This window comes from Taudactylus pleione, unplaced genomic scaffold (genome assembly GCF_031769625.1).
Source record: "Taudactylus pleione unplaced genomic scaffold, aTauple2 ptg000019l, whole genome shotgun sequence".
Classification (NCBI taxonomy): domain Eukaryota; kingdom Metazoa; phylum Chordata; class Amphibia; order Anura; family Myobatrachidae; genus Taudactylus; species Taudactylus pleione.
The window spans coordinates 11,211,206-11,233,450 of record NW_028284421.1 but is presented as its reverse complement, the minus strand read 5'-3'; the positions used below and the strand labels follow the sequence as shown (position 1 = coordinate 11,233,450).

Here is a 22,245-nt window from a genome sequence, read left to right as displayed (position 1 = left end):
GAAGATAAACTCAGTTTTGGTTATGTTAAGCTAGAATTAACATTTAGCCATCCAAGTGGAGGTGGAAGAGAGGGAGTCGGACTTGTAGAAGAGGATATAAGGGGAGAGGTCAGGGGAATAAATGTAGATTAATGCAATCAGACTAGAGATGATATTGAAGGCTGAAGGAGCAGATATGTTCAGAGGCGTTTTAGGTAAGCCAGTAACAGATGGTGTCACAAAGGCCATAGGGCTGAAGGATGTCAAGGAGAATAGCGTGGTCGACTGTGTGGCAGAGAGGTCAAGGAGCAAGAGCAGAGAGACGAGGCCTTTGACTTCATCAATATTAGACAATTTGTCCCATAGGTGAGGGCAGTCTCAATGAAATAAAGAGGGCATTCTTTTTTTTTAAAATGATGCTGCAGTGGTAAATATATGTAGTTATCATTATCATCATTCATTAACTTAACTGGTCCCTTACACTAAGGGAAAATGGTAAGCAATGTAGGGTCATTACACAAAAGCTGCAACAAGCACCAGTCTATGGGGTATATTCATTATTTTAATTATCAGGGTCCGAACAGAGGGTCTCATTCAGACCCGCTCGCGAGCGCTGTACGCTCGCAAGTGGGTCGATGTTACCCAAATGCGCAAGCGCATGACGGAGGCGCCTCCGTCATGCGCATGCGCGAGACCCGGCGAGCGACGGGGAAGCCGTCGCTCGGGTCTCGCACTAAAGGGGGCGTGCTGTCGATGGTGAGTTACAGAACGCCCCCTTTGGTAGGCGTGCAGGGGGCGTGGCTGCCCAGACAGAGCCAAAAGCACTCCTGGGCTTGCGGCAGCGAGACCCTAGTGCAGGGTGTCGTCGCAAGCCCGGTGGTCGCGATGGTCTTGACCATCGCGACCATCTTTTTGGCCGCTCGCATAAGCTGTGTGTGGTCACCCACAGATATGCGAGCGGCCAGGGGGCCGCTCCATTTTAAGCTAGGCCGACCCTGATTCAGAGCGAGCGCTCTGGTCAGAGCGTCCGGCTCTGAATCAGGCATAGACTCCAATAATAAACAATCCATTTCGATGCAAGCGTCGAAGCAATTCATCATTGCTCCGGTGCGGAGACAGCTGATCCAAAAATCGAAGCAGTAAGACAAGAGAGCATGCGTGACCTACAGGTCATGCATGCGCACAAGAGCACCGAAGTCCGGTGAAAGGAGCCGGACAGGGGCAGAGGATTCTGAAAGGATGCCTCTTCGCAACCCGGGACTTCTTCCCATAGGGAATGAACGGGTAGCGGGAGCACTTGCCATCTGCAGATGGCAAATGCTCCCACACTCAAGCTCCGAAAATATTGTATTTTTTTTGGAGCTTGATGAATTCTGTACCCATACTAGTGTATGGGGACATGGGGCCATTCCGCCAGAGGAAGGTGAGCAGGAGATATCACAGATATCTCCTGTTTTACCTATTGATGAATGCCCTGATAACTTCGTTTTTACAATTGCAGGTAACATTTTCACCTGCTTTGTAAAAATTAAGTGATGATGAATAGAGCCCCTATGTCATGCTGCCTGGTGCCCCTCTAACAGAGAGAACCACACAGTGGGGACTCCTATCACAATGTGAGCCAGACCCAGTCTGGTCAGTATTTAGCTGAATTCCGTAGATGAATAAGGCCTGAAAAAATCATGTACACCTCATGGCAATAAAACAATTACAAATCACAACTAAATTTGTTGTTCTATTCTAATTTTCTTTTGTATAGCAATGATTCCAAATAGAATAGAATCTATTGGGTCCTCTCTTTTCTGTTTGGATGATGTTATACACCATTTGCACTATTGTACAACTATTTGTGATCATTGTTTTCCTTTTTTTTATGAACATTTATATTATTGTTCATTGCAATGTCTGTAAATGTGACATTTGACGCTTCAAAAAAAAATTTGTTTAAAAAAAACAAATCACAACTAAGCAGTAAGCATCAATAAAATAAATTACAGTTATAGGCCCATTGGTGTCACACAGCACAGCATGCAAACTTAATATAATGTTTCAATTAAATTAGTAGTAGTAGTAGTAGTAGTAGTAGTAGTAGTAGTAGTAGTAGTAGTAGTAGTAGTAGTGACAATAAATATAAATTAGTTACAAAAAAGGACTCTGTACAAGTTGAGCAATGCAAAATAGGCAATTTTCATTTATGGTAAAGAAAAAAAAACAAGTGTACATCTTACAGAAGTTAGCAATGGCTGTAAAATTCTTTTTTTAAGTTTCCTGTAGGCTCAATCACTACATTTGGAGCAAACAGCGGAGAATTTGTGTTAGGAATTGCAATCTGATGATGGACAGAGAATCAATGACAAGCTGGCCCCACTTAGTCTAAAAAAAAACAGTGTATCTTGCAAAAAAAAAAGAGCTCAATATACATTGCCTCTCAAGCGCATGTATGATATCTGCAAACTGTCAAATGTTAATTAGTTTGATAGAAGAAGACTAAAAGTGGAACTGTTTACGTTCTTTCTGGGATATTATGTTCTGTAACTAGAACTGTACTGTCAGCCATTCATTAGAAGCATACAGGAGATGAGCTGATATAGCAAACTGCACACATAGGGGCTCATTCTCCTGCCCACTGCCAGAGACAAGATAAGCTGAAATAATGCCCCACACATGGAAGTAACATCAAAGTATTATGAACGGGAACCATTCACACTGAACCATAAACTAGAAGAGCTTGGTGCACCTCTGACATTACAAAGGCAACATTGAAATTATTATTATTATTATTATTATTATTATTATTATCAGATTAACTTTTCTAGGCAAGATCCAGCCAAACATACACACACTAGAGCAGTGTTGGATATTGCAACATCCTCATGCACCGTTTACAATGACTAACTTAGGGAATCTTTATGCTCCAAGGACAAGGACATTCAAGACCGCTCTGGATGTAAGTCTAATGGGACATACAGTATTACAGTGGTGCATAAATAACCAATAGCAGGTATACATTTACAAACAATGCAAAGAGGAGCTAATAGTAAACACCATGGGTTCTTATCCTCGGGGGCAGAAACCATACAGCTAAATCAGTAAACAGTAAAGTCAGTAATCGTAAATACAGTGTAAGTTTGGTCAAGTTGAAACAAAATTAGTAACCATACTTTGCTATTGGCAATTTAATTCATATTGTGTATGAAACAAAGTACTACACTACTACTCCTCCTCACAGCAGCCTATTATCTATACTTTGTGACTTTAATTTCTCCTCTCCCGGAGAATCCCAAAGAGTAGATGCAGATGACCCCTCCTGGAGTGGGGCCGGGTTCTTCACCTCATTAGGCGCTGTCCATGCCGTGGCAAAATGCCGTGAATCTCGGGACCGTAGGGAGAGGGCAGGGCTAAAATGATGCAAATCAAGCCATACGGCCCAATCCACTCTCTATGGATCTGCAATTCCCGGTATTATGTCCCCATCCTGCCAACTTCACTAGGAAGTGGGTGGGATGTAGGAGATCAATCACTCTTCCTGAGGTCTGTGGGACTAACCAAAAAATTGCGAATCTACCGGACCTTCTGGGATTGTAAGTAAGTATGACATTATCATATTGCCATTTTCTAACAATATACAAAGACAGAGAACACATCCCGACACACTTATTGAGTACATAAAAACGCTGATCTGTACCTAGGAATGTGCAAAGGACAGCTCTCCCGATAAGAGTTGTCCTTTGCGATAGAGGGACTTCTGGGGTTATGACCCAGAAGTCCCTCTGCGCATGGGTAGAATGATGAGTGCACCGCTGGGGACACTGGGAGGGATCCGATTGGATCCTTCTCAGTGCAGAACGCGAAAAGAAGCCCATAGACTTCTATTGGGCAACACCATCTAAAGATGGCATTGCCCACCAAGTTGAAGCTCCAGAATGTATCGCATTCCGGATCTTGCTACATATGGAAAATGTGGCCAAGTTTTTGCCCGCATTTACCTTTTATTACATCCTGCCCTTTGAATGATCATAATGCCATTCTAGAATACTCTATACTGAAACCTACCTACAGCAGCCTAAACACTGGGCATGATCGTAATGCCATTCTATAATACGGCAGGCCGGCTAAATACCTGCTCGACCAGTGCAGTCACATGGGAACATTTAGAGGACATCACACTGAATGAAATCCCACCTAGGAGAAGATAGCAAAGAGCCATACTTACACAGCAAGTGGGGACGGCTTCCAGCCCCCACCCCCTGACCCGATGCAAGCTTCAAGGCCTAGCAGCTTAGCCACCAGCTCTGCAGGCTTCCTGCTTGTGAGGCACAAACATGAAGGCCGTGCCGTACATACAATGTGTGAAGAGTACTTAAGACACCGGCTGACTGGAGCAGTCTGCAGAGCAGCCATGCAGATCGTAATCATGGATGGAGAAGAATAAACAAGTCTAAAGGAAAGCAAGTGCTGCTTCAGAAAAGACTCAGAATGAGAGTGGAGGTGGGGAGGATGAAGTTGGGAATGGGTTTGTGAAATCAAGAGAAAAAAGTTTCTTTTACACACAGCCATGAGCAGGGACAGGTTGGAGAGCAGGAACAGGCACAGCAAAGCAGCGGAGAAAGAAAGAAATGGTGACAGAGGGCAAATGGAGAAATGCAATAGATAATTGCAAAGAGCAGGAAGAAAGGCAAATGAAAGGCTGCAGCAATGCATAGGGGTATATTCGGTTAGCCATGTTATCCCGTTCTCAGGGATCAATGCGGCTAAATGCAATTTAACACGACCAGCCACAAGGTTTTTGCTAGCCAATTAGCAGCACAAATGAACCCATATTAACTTTCCATACAATTTACAGCTTTATTCTACACCAAAAAGCAGGTGAATAGTTTGTGAAAATTCCTATATTATAGTAAAATGTCAGTATTTTCTTCAGCACATCAAAGGCACCACCAACAGGGTACCCCCTACCACCCCTTCTTCATGTAGAAGTCCAGGGTCTTGGTAAAATAGAAAAACGCAAACACCCGAGCCTACGGACACGCTGTACACTATGTACAGCCTACCCAAGATTTGTCCGCTCCCAGGTGGGTCCTTGCACTAAACAATGGTGAAGCGTTAATTGGCTAAGAATAGGACACTCTCAGCCAATCAGCAGGCGGTTTCTACTGCAGCTTCCGCTGATTGGCTGAGAATGTCCAACTCCTATCCAATCAGCGTTTCACCATTGTCTAGTGCAGGGACCCACTTAGAAACTCAATGGTTTACGTACATATACGATGTTCGGGGTCCTGCGTGATTACTCGCAGTCCCCCCCTAGCTGCAGCATTATGGACATGCGTCATTTGGGGGCAGAGTGGAGGCTGCAACTGGGACCATTCTACAAAACGGGGGAGTGTCACCCCCATTTTGTAGGCATGCCAAGCCCAGGGTCTGCTTCATCGGATGCAGACTTCCTGGACCTGGCAGAGGGGTTCTGAAGGCCAGGCCAAGTTAGCTTCAGCTTACTCAGCCTGGCCGAGGGCAACAACAATCACCACCGACGGTAACGATGGTGATCCGAAGCAGTGTCTACGGACATTGCACTCAGATCCCAAATGCATGCAGGAAGTGTCTATTTCCTACAGACCCCTCCTGCTCCATTTGCATTGTATTTGGACGATATTGCACAGCCGCTTTCTTGAGGCTGTGCAATACCGTCCATATCTGTATCAGGCCCAATGTTAACCATACGATGTCTGGTCCGATAGTGTATTGCCGTGTACTGAAGTGTGAAGTCATGTGTCACTTGCGATTTTCTGTCAATTTGAGCTTTAGTAAATCTCTGATTTGCAAAATAACACCCAAATCACAGAAACACAACAAATCGACACAAAACACAGCAATCTTACCAATGAACATGATCATTATACCAATCTATAAAACATTACATTCTGTGTCCGTATAACTTATACGGACACAGAATGTGACACCTCCCCACAACAACCTGATAAATTCATAATGCCAATCTATAACACTATATGCAGATAGAGAACACTATGGGTCTGATTCGGATGAGCACACCAGTCATGCGCATGCATTTGAGTCACACTGTGTATTTGTCTCAATGATTACCAGAGAGAAGCGCAGAACGAATTTGGACCCAAGAGCTGTGGATTTCAGTTGGCATTCCGGGGATGCAACAGGGGGGTGGCTAGCCAGACGCCGGCGTGCACCGGGTCTGTCGCTGACTGCGGCTGTGTCTAAAGATGCAGACACAGGACGCCATGTTCATATTGAGAAATTGCCCCGAGACTGATTAGCGCCGATGCCAGATGCTCAGTATGATCAGAATAGGATGCAGCACTAGCAAACGTGACCGTGGCAGAAGACGTCCGAATCAGCCCCTATCCCTCCAAATAATAATCTGACCACTGGACATGTTCATAATGCTATTCTATAACACTCTGGGCCTGATTCAGAGCCGGACGCTCTTTCAGAGCGCTCGCTCTGAATCAGGGCTCTCCTTCTCTTTTTTTAGAGCGGCCTCCTGGCCGCTCGCATAGCTGTGGGTGACCACCCACAGCTATAGTGAGCGGCCAAAAAGATGGTCGCGATGGTCACGACCATCGGGACCAACGGGCTTGCGACGAGACCCGAAAACACTCCCACTGACATCACTTTTGATGTCAGTGGGGCCGGCCCCAGATGGTAGGCGTTCCCATGGGAACGCCTCCGTCTGGGCAGCCACGCCCCCGGCACGCCCACCAAAGGGGGCATGCTGTCACTCACCATCAACAGCATGCCCCCTTTGTAGTGAGACCCGGAGCGACGGCTTGCCCGTCGCTATCCGGGTCTCGCGAATGTGCACGACGGAGCCGCCTCAGTCGTGCACATTCGCACTGCCCCAACATCGACCCACTTGCGAGCGCTCAGCGCTCGCGAGCGGGTCTGAATTAGGCCCTCTGTACAGGCATAGGGCCTGATTCAGACCCGCTCGCGAGCGCACAGATGGTTCCCGACTGCACGTGCGCCACCTCCGGCGTGCGCATGCGCGAGACCCAGCGAGCGACGCAAGATGGTGCAGCTGCCGATGTTGATGACAGCTTGCCCTGTTTTATAGGCGTGAGGGGGGGTGGCTGCACAAACGCAGGCGTTTCCTTAGGAACGCCTGCCGTTTGTGGGCAGCCCTACTGACATCACTCGTGATGTCAGTAGTGGACTTCCTGCTCTATTAGCAGGAAGTCCACTCGGGCTTGCGAGAGCTGAGACCCTACTACAGGTAATCCTCACAAGCCCGATGGTCACGATAATCGCGACCATCGCCAGGCCGCTCGTAAAAGTTGTGGGTGGTCATCCACAGCTTAGCGAGCAGCCCGGAGGCCGAAATAAAAACCCAGCTCTGATTCAGAGCGAGCGCTCACAAACAGCAAGTGCCTCTGAATCAGGCCCATAGAACACTACACCTCCCCACAACATCCTAATCAATGGACATAGGGCCTGATTCAGAGCCGCTCGTTCGCTCCAATTGTGAACTTTCGCTAAGGTATGCACATGCGCACTGCGATGCATACGCATGCGCACAATGCATACAATCGGCAGCAGTGAGAGTATGCATCTTAGCGAGCGGGTCTGAATGAGCTCCACAGTGCACTAGGCTAATGCGCTATGTACTCAGGCAGGGAGCGCCGGAGGGGGAAGTCTTCACTACGACAGATGAGATGTTCATACATCTCATCGGTGGTGCTTCCTGCTTCACTTTGGTAAAGAGGCGAAGCAGGAAGAGTTATATACTGTACTTGCCACTATAAGAGTTAAATACATGCCGCTATAATTATATACATACCGCTATAATCCATTTACCCCTATATCTCCTTACGGTGCACTGCGCCACCCCCGCTCCATGAACACATGACATCTTGCCAAGGGTACAGGGCCGCAAGCTTTCTTGGACACTCCAGGCTGCTGTAAAGGCTGAAGGGTGCATGTCCAGAGTTTCCAAAAGTCTTTCTGAGTACCCTGCAAGCCAAATGCAGGTAGTGTAGGGCAGCAAAGTTTCTGTTCCCAGGGTATCGGCACCTCACGCACACCCCTAGTTACGGCCCTGCCTCCCCACAAGAACCTGACCGCTGCACATGATCAAAATTCTATAACTCTCTACAGTGATCACAAATATGCGATATACCACATATTATACCCACAAATGAGGACCTGGGGCTCTCTTTTTAAAAATGGGAATGTCTCCGGGGATGTGCTCCGCTGTAGACCAATCCCCTTGCTCCTGGTTAGATGATTGATGACTCCCCTGGCCAAGCTGCAGGGAGAACAATAACAAGGGGTGGAACCAGCAGCAGCTCATATGTGATGACTGGTGTGGAATACTGCGGCCCGGCCCCCCGGAGTGAAGACTGCGGCCCGGCCCCAGGAGTGAAGACTGCTGCCCGGCCCCAGGAGTGAGGACGGCACCCGGTATACAGAAGGCCTGTGGACCAGGCAAGACACTGCGCATGTGGCTGCACTCCCTGGGACAGGTAAGTGGATAGCGGATAGCTCTGCGGTAATGCGGTGGGGGTGCGGTAGCGGGTGGGGGCTGGTTAGGTGCGGTGGGAGTTTAGTTATTATGTGCAGTGGTGGCGGTGTTGCTAATACAAACAGGGTCTGAAGGTAATGTCATTCGGTGCCGCCCCTCCTTATGTTTGGAGGCGGAGATCAGGCTCACATGGAGGAGCAGAAGCCAGCAGCAGGCTGGACAGGGGGGCGGAGAGACAGATTAGCGCTGTGAATGAGAATGGAGAGTACTGCAGCACGCCTGGCCCCAGCAGTTCCAGGTTTTCTGCCTCTAATCCCAGCCTCCTTTCCACATCTATTACCCAATGGCACCCAGCCCCTTCTCCTGTCCCCGCTTACTCCTCCTGTCCCCAGCTCCCCTCCACCTATACACTCAGGGCCTGATTCAGAGCCGCTCGTAAGCGGCCGCTCGTTCGCTATGAGCGATGTTCGCACAACTGCGCATGCATATGGGTCGTAATGCGCATGCGCAAACCAGTCATTGCAGTCGGAAATCGAGCGCTCGCAAAACAGCGAGGGGCTGCTAATTTGATTGGCAGAATGTACCGTTTGTGGGTGGTAACAGGGGAAGGTGCTTGAAAACGGGGGAGTGGAAATCCGAACGCAGGCGTGCCTAATGGTAAAAAGGGCGTTTAATGGGAGTGCATAATTAGTAAAGGAGCGTCATCGACCATGTCACGGTTGTCTTTTAGCCTGAACTGCTCGCAGTGATTGCGGTAGGATAAACCTACCACAAGCACCGCGAGCAGTTCAGATGCCTTTCGATGTACCCAATTAATCAAATAAATACCGGAGATGACGTGTGATGCGAACGGCAAAGGGGCATCTTTACAAAATAGCGAGCACATTTTTTGTTCGCTCGCTCAGACATAGAGGCGTCAATAAGTGAACGCTCTATTTAAATAGCCGGCCCCTTTTTAGGAACGACCATCCGCAAATAGCGTCCGGCTCTGAATCAGGCCCTCTAACTCCCTGATTTTTGCTGTTCCTGGCTCCCCACCTCCTACTCCTGTTCCCTGCTCCCCACCTCCTACTCCGGTTCCCTGCTCCCCACCTCCTACTCCTGTAGCCTGCTCCCCACCTCCTACTCCGGTTCCCTGCCCCCCACCTCCTACTCCTGTTCCCTGCTCCCCACCTCCTCCTCCGGTTCCCTGCTCCCCACCTCCTACTCCGGTTCCCTGCTCCCCACCTCCTACTCCGGTTCCCTGCCCCCCACCTCCTACTCCTGTAGCCTGCTCCCCACCTCCTACTCCGGTTCCCTGCTCCCCACCTCCTACTCCTGTAGCCTGCTCCCCACCTCCTACTCCTGTAGCCTGCTCCCCACCTCCTACTCCTGTAGCCTGCTCCCCACCTCCTCCTCTGGTTCCCTGCTCCCCACCTCCTACTCCTGTAGCCTGCTCCCTACCTCCTACTCCTGTAGCCTGCTCCCCTTATCTTATTGTGAGTCTGACCTCTGTGTACAAAACTGATGCTATTGGGGGTATCAGATGGGCATTCTAGGGGTATGTGGGGAAGTGTGGTGGCATGTGGGGAGGTCTAAAGCATAAATTATGATGGGACCCAGAAATGGTCAGGTAGGTCCCCATTTTTGTAAAGTGTCAGGTCCCTGGGACCGACATATTTTGTCGCTCGGCGCGATTACTGTCTCTATACAGACATAGTACACATACAGCAAGATTTGCCCACTGGACATGAACAAAAGGTAGATTTATATAGACAGGACTCTACAATCACCTATTACCTGACGATATGCAGTCATTATGTCGACATGGTTATAATGTCAAAAGACAGAATATCGATACTCAATTTTATGAGGATATGTTGATATCCTTAATGTCGACATCCACACAGTGGTAATGTTGACATAATATCAGTTGACATACCGTACATGTCGACATAACGTTGACATTTTTAATGTCGACACTCAGACATTCTGGTGTAGATATTCTGTCTACATTTTGTACCACACCCAATTTGACCACTGGATACAATCATAATACAATTATGTTATACTCTATATAAACCTATGCCTCTAAACCTGCTTCACATAATCACTGTACATGATCACAACACAATTGTATTGAGCAATTTAAAGACATGGCGGTCTATTCATAAAGATGGAAAAGTAGGTCACAGTAACGATCGAGACAGATCACATCATATTGATGCAATATATCTTGAAGTAACCCAGTGATTCACTAATACTTACCCATCTTGTGATGTCCCACAATGTTGAACCTCCTCAGCGAAGCATCTGGTCTGGATATTGCGCATGCGGTGAAGCTCCAGCCTGTACTGATGGCACCCATTACTGCAGGATGCATGGGTTGCCGGGCAGCAACTCAGCCCCAGCCAGCGGCGCCATGGTTAGTAACAGAGCGGGGGTGTGTGAGCGGCACTGGGGCAGCGGGCAATCTGAAGGATGTACCCGGCATATGTTGGGTCACCATAGTGGCGGCATGATTAGAAACAGAGGCGGAGGGGCGCTGGGGCAGCGAGCAGCAAAGTACAGAGGAGACCAGGTCACCTTAACGGTGGCAGAGGCTAGGAGCAAGGGAGGGGGACTGGGACAACGGGCGACAGCAGTAGGGCAGAGCGAGGGGGCACTGGAACAGCAGTGGACACAGGAGTCAATAGGAGATGATCCGGCATATGCCCTGGGCCCCTCTGATTGGCTGCTGCCGGTCAAGGGGGCGAGGAGAGCAGGGAGAAGGTAGGGAGACAGCTGTCTTCCTGCTCTTCTCCCCTCAGTAGGCTCTTTAACGCCATCCTGAGATGGAGAAAACATTTTTAGAAGCAGAACAGAAAGCTGAGCTTTCCGTGCTTCTATGAATTGCTCTCATCATACTGTATGGGGAAGCAATATGTATACTTATCAGGGGTACCACTGGAGAAATCTGAGATTTCTCCACGGTAACCCCTTCTATGAATAGGAGGCAGCAGTCACTGATAAAGGGCTTTTCACTGCTATTTTAATAGACCCCATAGGATATTAAAAACTACCCAGTATGACCTGATCATTAGACATGACACAAATCCATTACATTTTATAATCAGATAGGAAAAATAAATACAATTGCAGATGGCAATAAAAGCTTGTGTAGTTTCTAAAACAAGTCTCAAGCAACTGGTCAACAATAGAGATATGTGCAGACCCCCGTCTTTGGGTTTTGGTTCTAAATTATCATTGTGTTTTGGTTTTGGCAAAACCACCCTCAAATGTTAATATAGCTTTGATTTAGGACCAAAACCCTCAATAAAGTTAGAGTTACTGTCCCACTCGATTACTGCGATCATTGACGTAGGACTATTAACAGTACCTAGAATCTCACGGAATTCGTCTGGGGGTCGAGCTTTCAGTTTTGTGGCTCCAACCTTTTGGAACTCACTTCCCCGCACAGTTCGAGAGGCCTCCACTCTAGAATCCTTCAAAAATAGACTCAAGACTCACCTATTCACCCAAGCATTTCACTAATGTCCCTTGTTTAAGCTTATTTTGTATTTTGTACTGTAAATGTAAAGCACTTTGAGTCCTTTAGGAGAAAAGCGCTATATAAATAAAATTATTATTATTATTATTATTATTATTATTATAGTACAGTAATAATAATATATGCTGCCTGTCAAACACACACAATAATGGATGATAAGGAGGATCATACTCTGTATCTGTGGAGAAGCTGCAGGAAACAGGGCCTATATGTCTGGACGAGAAGATAGTGATTGATGGTCTTGCAATATTAATATTATTATTATCCTTTATTTATATGGCACCATAAAGGTTCCGCAGTGCCTTACAAAGTACATAAATAGATGAGCACACAAGAAAAACAGTTATTAACAGTACAAAACAATGGAGGACAAGGACATGGTATATAAACATTGCGGCATAACACTGAAATAAGCAGCAGGACATCAGCAATCAAGTGTTAGGTGCCATTTGAAGTTAAGGCCCCCATACATCAGAGATTGATTGTAGCAATTGTGCAATTTGCAATCGATTGTGTATAAAAATCTTTCCCTTTTTCAATCGATTGTGGCAATTCTGCAATCTGCAATCGATTGATAAAGAGAAAGATTTTTATACACAATCGATTGCAAATTGCACGATTGCTGCAATCAATCTCTGATGTATGGGGGCCTTTAGGAGTAAATGACAGTATAAGTAGGGGAAGGAGAAGCACGTGAGGGAAGAGGGCCCTGCTCGTGAGAGCTTACATTCTAAAGGGGAGGGGCAGACAGACAGGGGTGACACAGATGGGGTAGATTGTGAGGAAAGAGCATAGAGCAGTGGGTTAGGATATATGCTGCAGAATGTGTGTTTTTAAAATGATCTGATGCTATGTCAAAATTAAGTTCTTCGTTCATCTACCTCTATAACAAAAAATATATTTTATGTATGTATTATTTACATGAGAAATGTACAAAATAAAGTTGTTGCACTTTCATTTTTGTCTGTTACATTAGAACATCTAAATATATCCAGCTAAAAATGCAGCTATTATGGGACTGTCCTGCCATCCTATTAGTGAATACTTTTGTCCTAGCTGCTGGGTGCTGTGCCATGCTCCTGTGAGCGGGTGCTTCTCACATGCTAGACACACCCACAAAGAGGTGCAGCCAGAGGCTCCTGGAAGCTGCTGTACCGAGACCCAGGATTTCTCTTGACAGCCATGGGAGAGGCAGGCAGAGACAGGAGGGAGTGGGGTTTAGTGGTGGGGTAGTAAGGACATGGAGGTAGGGAGGTGGTTGAGAATGGAGGAACAGGAAAGGTGGGGGAGAGAAGCAGAGGGTTGGACAGGAGACAGAGGAGGGAACAGCAAGTGGAGGAGCATAAAGGGGGAGGACAGGGGTGGAAAAAGTAGGTAAAGTAAAGGATTATGTGGACACTTAATAAGGGGGGTGGTTGAAGTAAAGGTGATCATGGTGTGGTTGAGGTAATAAGGGGGATGAAATCTGGAGTGGAGGCTGTATGATATAGAGACAGTGTAGTTAAATGTTCAAAAATACAGGTAAAAGAACACAGCTGCTAAATTTATGAGCAAAGTTGCAAAAGTGAAATGTAAAGAGAAGTGTTTGAGAAGTAGTGGGTGCAGGAATTAGTTTCTAAAATAAAAAATGTTTCAAGGGGATAGATGTGAAGCAATGGAAAAAGGCAATACAAAATATCAATGCCTGAGACAAGAGGTTGTCTAGAACGAGATGTATGCTGCTGCTGTGACCTCTAGAAGAGTGTTGCAAAGCTAGAGCTGACACTTCAACATCTACTGTTGGAGAAAAAGCTGAAATGAGCAACTTGGAAGATTTGTACTCATCATAGGGCCTGATTCAGAGATATATGCTGTTAGCATCGCTGCTGTGTCTTTAAACGCAGCAGCAATGCTAACATATGCTAATGCAGCAGGAGGTGTTGGATGACAAAAGACTCTTTCTGCTAGCATTGTAGCTCGAAGTACTGTGTCTGAAGATGCAGCATTGGATCACCATTGCATTGCGAATCACCCAACTGAGTAAGCTTCAGCTTACTCAGAATGGGCAATGGAACGGCTCAACCGAGGCCAGGCAGTCTGCATCTGAAAACCCTGTCCCCAGCATGCCCACAAAACGGGGGTGACATGTTTTCCACATTTTTTTGGAAGTAGCCTCCTATGCCATTTTCCACAATTTGTGGAAGTAGCCTCCTTTTTCAATTTCTTACAAAGTTCCTGGTTGTGCTAAACACTCTTTCCAAGTACACACTGGAGGGTAGGCAGCTTAAGTACACCATAGCTAGTCTGGGACTACAAATTGCATTTTTTCCTTCCAGTTTCCAAAGGGATTGTGTAAGATGCTAATTTGTACATTATCATTAAAGTAATCATCCACCATTCTATTGAGGACTACTGTATCAGAATGAGACATGGTAGAGGTGTCAATATATGTGGACAATTCTTTTAAGCCTGACCAGATGTCATAATGTTTCAATCTGGTGCACTCAGTGGACTCATAATCAACAGTGGGTCTCTTGGAAAAGGTCAGTTTTTTCCTAGCAGCAGTATTTGCAGAAGAAACTGAAGCAGAAGACATAATCATGTCATGTGTCACTTGAGCTGACAACTTCTCGCACTGAGCTTTTTGCATCTCTTAAGATCTTTGCCAGATCCTAGCATCAAGCATGATTTCCAAAATGTACTGATCCAATTGCAAAATGTTGCAAACCGTTGAGTCCTGGCAAAGCAAGTAAAGAACTTGATCTACAAGTCTAACATACTTAGCGGAATCAATTAGTTTTGTATCCTCTTTCAGCTTCTCTATCTGCTTTTTCAGTAGATTAATTAAGGCTATGACCTGGCTCAGGCTGCCAAGCTACTTAAACCATTTTAAAATGTAACCAACTTAATTGGATAAAATTTTAAATGGTTTCAGTAGCTTGCATTAAACCAAGATCATTCTCTTGTGTGCTGCAGTAAAGTGATAATTATCCCCCCCCCTCTCACTACAGATGTGTACTCATACAACTAGTCTAAATACTCCATGAGTGGCGTGAGTGAGCAGCCAGGTGCCATGCAACTCTAATTGCACCGAGCGTCTCTACTGCCTCTTTTTCGGCTGAAAATGCATCTTAGTCGCAATGCAATGTGATAGTTAATAACAAGATCCTTCTCTTCTTATCTTAGAAATCATCATTCTATCTTTCATTAGAATAGTGGATCGCGTAAGTATACAGTCAAGGTATCCTTAGAGGTATCATCCACGAGCATGAATGGAATTCCATCTGGTTCTGTTACCATATAGGCAATTGTTTAAATATAATAATATTTAGCAGGTAATATTAGCATTAAAGGGAAATTGTTTAAATTAAAATATCAAAGGTAATAGTAAACACGATTTTAACCACAGTTAACAGTTTCTATAGTTTGTAGTAAGAAGTAGATTAAATAGTTTTGAATAGATAAGTTAAATGTTTAGGCAATTAAGTTAACTATGTTTTGTATATGTATATATGTATATATCTCAGCAAAAACGAGACGGCACTCAGAGATTTGTATAAAGACAAAAGAATATATATTCAAAGAAGCATCAAGCAACTTTTTGGTGCTGTAATGCTGGAGGCTTGAGAAAGAGGGTTGCACCTCAAAACGTCACCTTGATGCTTCTTTGAATATATGTCCTTTTGTCTTTAAACAAATCTCTGAGTGCCGTCTCGTTTTTGCTGAGATGTATGACATGCTATGGACGGGACCAGAGGAAGTTGCAGTTTTTGACTGAGTGCCGGCATATTGGGGACTTATGTATGTATATATATATATATAAATATATATATACACACACACACATTATATATATATATATATATATATAAAACAAAAAAGGGTGGAGAAAAGAGCGCCTCCTAGTGCATTAAATATGTAAATGATGTAACCATCACCAAAGATAATCACCCTCTGTGTAGATGGGGGTGTACCTTATATAGTGGAATTCACCACTTATTCAACAGCAAGAACAATCACAATGATTCCTTATTTGTCCAACTTCTGGAAACCCTCAGGCTTTTCCCTCCATATAGACCAAAGTGAATCTGCAGTAATCTTATTCGCGTATAGCCGGACTAGTGCCAGCACTGCCAGGCAGGGAAGTGGAAGTTGGAACTACATCTCCCAGCACGCTTTGCAAACCGTTTAAGGTACACCCCCATCTACACAGAGGGTGATTATCTTTGGTGATGGTTACATCATTTACATATTTAATGCACTAGGAGGCGCTCTTTTCTCCACCCTTTTTTGTTTTACAGATTTTGACGCTGCTTGGGCAGCAGTATATGGGAGTAGGAGCAGCCACCCTATACGTTTGGGGAGTGCGACTTTTGATGGACTGATATTACTTTGGAATCACATTAACTGTTTCAGGACTCAGCGCCGTGTACTACCCTATTTTTTGAATATATATATTCATATTCATTTTGGCAGTGCTTTGGTGATTTTAAATAAATTTATTTAATTATTTTGGAGTGCAGCTAACAGGGACACGACACAAGACCAAGTTACAGACTTTCTTCTTGGACTGTAAGCCCTCATGGGCAGGACCCTCTTCCCTCATTCTCTCCTCCTAGCACAATCCCTGACACCAATGTGCTGTTGTTCTCCTGTGTCCTATTAGTCCTCTGATCCTGACTTTGTGCCCATTTCCTAGTTACAGGTTCATAAAGGGCTGATTTACTTCCTACCCCCACTCTATACCTCACAACTTATCACTACTTGCCTGTACTAGCAGTCCAGAGTTGCTCTACTCCTCCTCTCCATACTCCACAATGCATTTGGTTGTATATTTGTATTTCACTGTTACCCTGATGTATAACTGTGTTGTTTCATCTCTGTACAGGGGATGTAGTAACCATCCCGATGGTCGGGATGCCAGTGCTCAGATTACCGGCGCTGGAATCCAGACAGCAGTCGGGATCCCGGCTCCAGGATCCCGACCGCCGACATCCCGACGGTAAGTATCAGGGTTAAGGGGAGTGTTAGGTTTAGGGTTGTGCACTAGGGGGAGGGTTAGGGTTAGGCTGCAGGAGGGATAGGGTTAGGCTAAGGGAAAAATGGGTTAGGGTTAGGGGTTAGTACACTTACCTAATTTTGTCAGGATTCTGGCTGTCGGGATGCCGCTGTTGGTATTCTGCTTGCTGCATCCCACCGCCGGGATCCCATACCCAACCCGTGTACAGCACTGCCATGTCGCCATATACATAAAATATAACAATGCTAATAATAATAATGATGGGTACAATTAATCTAAATTAAAAAAACATAATAAAACATAATAAAAATTATAATAAAGGGGAAAAAAAATAATGTTTTATATAAGAATGTTGTATAAATAATATAGGCTGTTTCTCACTAGCTATTATTCCCTTGTACAGTACATTAGAGACTCTATTCTAGTGACCTCTGCACATTCCTGATAGCACATTACATTGACAACTCCATTCCAGAGACTTCTCTACATTGAAAACCCCAATATAGCAACCATAGTACATTCTAGATAACTTTCTGGTCATTTTTATGTAATTTATTCATTCTCTCTTCAGTGGCCTTTGGTGAAATCATGCCTACCAACATCCCTGACTGGAAAATGAAAGCAACTTCGAGTCCTGATGGAGAAAATCGCTATATATATAAAAATTATTATTATTATTATTATTATTATTATTATTATTATTATTATTATTATAAAATCAAGACACATGATGCCACATTCTCCATCCATTCAAACAAACCAGAAAGCTGCCAAGGTTGAACCAATCTGTATGGACCATGTTCGTATTAACCTAGGACAAGCCTCTTTTAGGTATCAAAATCCATGCCTGTCTCAGGAATCTCTGGGCTGATATGGATAACATTTCTGCACTCAGTTTCCTGTCTGCAATAAGCTCAAGGAGCTCAGAGGTCACAGCAGGACAGGAAAATTACCCCTATCAGCCAATGATAATGAAACAACTGAGAACTGAGACCACTGCACATACAGTAACTGCTTTCACTGAAAACAGGAAGGAAGAAACCAGTTCACAGTGTGCTGCTATGGAAACTGTCAGGCAGCATTTGCAAGTGTTGTATTAAACACTGACAGTTACCATGGCAGCACACTAGGAACAGTTGCCCGTGCCCCAGGTAAAAGTTAGGAATCGGCACTGGTTTCTATCAGTGCTTTTTATTATCTAGATAGACAGAGTTTGTTAAGTTTTGTTGCTATTTCTTTCATAAGGCCAAAACTACTGTACCTTATTACAGTTGTATATGGTGAATAGAGCAGAGCTGAGCTGTGTTGAATCCAAGGTCAAGAGAAATAAACTGACTTCATGGTATAAAAGCCATGGTGAATGACCATGAGGAGGCCACTTTAATAGATGCCATTTTTTAAAGCTTTTGGTTAACGTTACTCCCCCCCCCCCCACAGTGCATGGGCAGAAAACAGTGGGCCTGCTTCGGAGATGGACGCAAATGTGCCATCACAGCTGCAATCTCTCCCGGATTCCAACTGCGAAAATATTCCACAGATCCACTCACCGTCCAGTGCTTAGACGCCCACTGAAAGCATCTCACATCCGCCGCTCACACACAAAACCGGAAATATTGGAAACATCGAACGCAGACCAGGTGGCCATCAGCCTTCTGAGTAAGTCTAAGCTGTCGCAGACACAGCGGGTCTCCAGACATGCTGAGGGCTCTCCTGCTGCGAGCAAGAACGCAGTGGCTAATTTATGGATGCCCAGAAAACAGTGACGCGCCTGCGCTTCTCTAGCCACTCCCGTCACCTCCCCCAAACGCTAACTGCTTGTCACTCGCTTTGCGTGTGATTCCTCTGTACGAACGTATTCGCAATTCAATCGCTGAGCATGTGCAGTGCTGCTGACATGTATGTGCAATGGCCATCAGTCACTCAATCTGCATAAATAAGGATTGCGTCCATCTCTGAAGCTGGCCCAGTAACTCTATAAAATGTACAAAAAGGAGGTGATGATCATTGTGTGAGTAACTCAAATAAAAAATGTTACCCGTTCAATTATTATAACTTAATATTACTATTAGCCTTTATTTATATAGTGCCAACATATTATAGTTTGCTTTACAAAGAATATTTCATATTTTACATCAGTCCCTTCCCCAGTGGGGCTTACAGTCTAAATTCTATACCACACAATCACACACACTACAAATATGTTGAGACAATAGCTGTGTGCATGTATGTATAATGTATATATGTACTTGGGCTGCATAAGAGAGGAGTGGGCCGATGTGCAGTTTCCTTGTGGGACCCATCCTCTCTGATGGGCAGCACAGATAAGTAGACTGATACTGTGCGGGTGCCATGTTGCCGGTGATTTTTCAACTGCACACACATAAATTTCTGGGAAAATGGCTGCTGCGCTATCTTTCCGGTGATTTGTGCAGCGCCGACACAGGCCTCTGGAGAGGTAAGTATAATAAATGGGTGCCGAGTGTGTGGTGAGGGACCCCCTGGACCCATTATAGATATACCACTTTATACTGGGCCTGGTTCAGAGATTTTCGCAAAGTTAATATTTTACAGTTGGAATGATTGTTTGCTATTGCGCATGTGTGAACGCTGCACTGCACACGGGCATCGATTCCATCGCGATTACTCTCGTATATAGGAGCCACTCGCAAAGTGAGTGATAGGTAGTCAGCGTTTGGGGGTGGTTAGAAAAACGAAGGCGTTTCGGACTGTTTAATCGCCATTTCATGGATGTGCATAAATTAGCCAATGCGATCGCCTTCACAGCATGAGAGCTCTGTGCGTGTCAGGAGAGACACGGTGTTTGCGACTTGTCAGACTTGACTTATATGCTGCGTGACTGCCTGATCTGCGTCAATGGTACAGATGTTTACGCTGTTGCACGTCGTCGGGCAGATATGAGACGGCAGCAGTGGGCCTCCCTATGCTCGGCTATGCTTTGGAAGGCAATAGCATATTTTAGCAACTGCGAATCGTGAGTGTATGCAGTTGCGATTGCATTAGCGTACATCTCCGAATCAGGCCCACTGTATGTATCCTCAGTAACCTCAGAGTCAAAAAGCTATGGATGGATAGATACCTTCCCTCAACACACCTTCATTCTACTTTAGTCTACTGGTTTTGTATGCAATACACTATCTTTTTAAAAATATATAAGTTTCTGGCTTCCTTCTGGACCTTTCAGCTATGCATTTATACCATTAGAGTATTGTGTTGCCATGTGATGTGTTAGAACTGTACTGCATTCTCTACTTTGATACAACTGAATCTGTAGAACAAATATTTTTGCCTGGTAATATGAATCCAGGTAACGAGAAGCACAGCAGGAAGCCTGAGAAATAAAGCAATGCTTTGGGTAAAGGTTGCAGAAGGATATGTCAGTAAACAAAGTCATATGAAGGTGGAAAATCCCTTAAATGGTCCTGCTGAGTTCTTGGTTGGCCAGCCTGGATTTACTACAACATAATACCACCAACAATAAAAAAATAATAACAGCTGCATAGTATTGCTTTGTATTACTACAAGTTAAGAATCAGTATACTGTACAATCAGGAAATCTTGTTGTAATTTTACAATGTATTTATTATTTTTAAGTTAAAATATATTTTCCTGACTAGCAAAATATTTGTAGAGGCTCTTCAATAACATATACACCCATGTATATATAAACATTATAAAAGAATACACACAGAATTCAGCATTGTGTGCACATGTACACTGATATCCTCAGTAGGTTTTCTCTGCATTGCAGACACAACAATCAGCATAATAATAAAACATTACACACTGTACAATGAGGTGAAGGAATTCACCCATGCCTGGTCTCAAGGATTCCAGCATGTTGTTAGATCATTGCAGACTATAACGCAGGCATTACAACAAAAGATTCATCGTTATATTGCTTGTCAATCAGTGGGTTTATGTGTGTAATGTAATGATTATATATTTAATTGAGAAATGACCATAGAACACATCAGCTGCTCATCTGGCAAATGTTTTGATTTGCTACTCTGCACAGGCTTTATAGAAAGAGGAGGCCACTTACAATACTGGGGAGCAGTAAATCATCACAATTATATTTAAAAAACATACATTTTGCCCAAAAATACATCCAACAGTATACACACTTGTGACTGGTAATGTGTATAAATGATTGTTACTTCCTAGTAGTGCTGTCTTTGTACTGCAGTACCATAAAAATGTAAAGCAATATAAAAAAATTTTTTATTTTTTTAAAGAGAAGCTTTATACCTACACCCAAGCATTAGTGACAAGCAATGTGGTCAATCACCTTAAAGCGTGTATAATATTGCACACATGTACTATGCTTTGCGGCCCACACTGTAATATACACCCAGCACTAGCCATCAGTCATTTAAACAATACGGTATGCATAAACTACTGCCCCATCACTCATCTCAAGTCAGCATGCATGACATATACAATGCATTATGGCTCACATGCAATCACCAACTGTGTACATGGGCAGTGAACTAATGCAACTAAATTATAGCAATCAGTGTTACTCTATGTGCTAAGATGCAAACTATTGTGTGTTATCTGCACTTGTAATACCTATATGATCCAGTATACATTATGTATTGTAAGGACAAAAAGAAGCACACACACAGTCCATGCCTTCAGTGCACCAATCACAGCCTCTCCATACCATGTGCATGAGACCCTTACATACAATGTTATACTGCCATATGCCTTGTGCATGATGCTAATAAGACAGACCCAATGCAGCATGCAGACTACACATGATAAATGGAGCAGACACAGTGCTAGCTATATATATACATACATACAGGCTATGTATCAGACACAGGATGCATGTGATGGGGGCGCCATGGCACCAGTAACAATAGGGAGACACTCACCACAGCCTCCTCTTAATAGGTAGGATGTTTCCCCTGTTGGAAGGAGTCACTCCAATCGCCATCTGCAGCACCGTCAGGTATTTCTGGTATTTCATTTTGCCTCCCCCCTTGTTTCTCCCCTCCGATGCCCCCCCTCAGACCTCTGCATGCGATCATGAAATTGGGATTCCCAGGCATCTGCCGTCCTGCCCTGTGACCCCGGTCTCTCTCTCTCCCTGTGCCGGGCTGTGCTCCGCTCTCCCCTCGGCGTGTCCTGTCAGCAGAGCGCCATTTGTGAGCGGCAGATAGAGATAACAGTGACAGCTAGAGGTGGCAGCGCCATCCTTCCTCCCTCCTCAGTCTC

The 22,245-nt window shown here is 44.8% G+C and overlaps 1 protein-coding gene across 4 annotated transcripts in view; it reads right to left on the bottom strand.

Moving 5' to 3' along the window:
- TJP1 (tight junction protein 1) overlaps nt 1-21,997 on the bottom strand; it is a 423,870-nt gene extending 401,873 nt beyond the window's left edge. For 3 of the 4 annotated variants that reach the window (XM_088445452.1, XM_088445464.1, XM_088445462.1), the window contains exon 1: nt 21,903-21,988. In XM_088445452.1, the coding sequence (XP_088301578.1) occupies nt 21,903-21,964 (62 nt within the window). In that variant the 5' untranslated portion in view covers nt 21,965-21,988. Of the gene's footprint in view, nt 1-21,902 lie in introns of all 4 variants that reach the window. The other variant, XM_088445442.1, reaches the window with a different exon arrangement.
- Between the last annotated feature and the right edge of the window lie 248 nt (nt 21,998-22,245).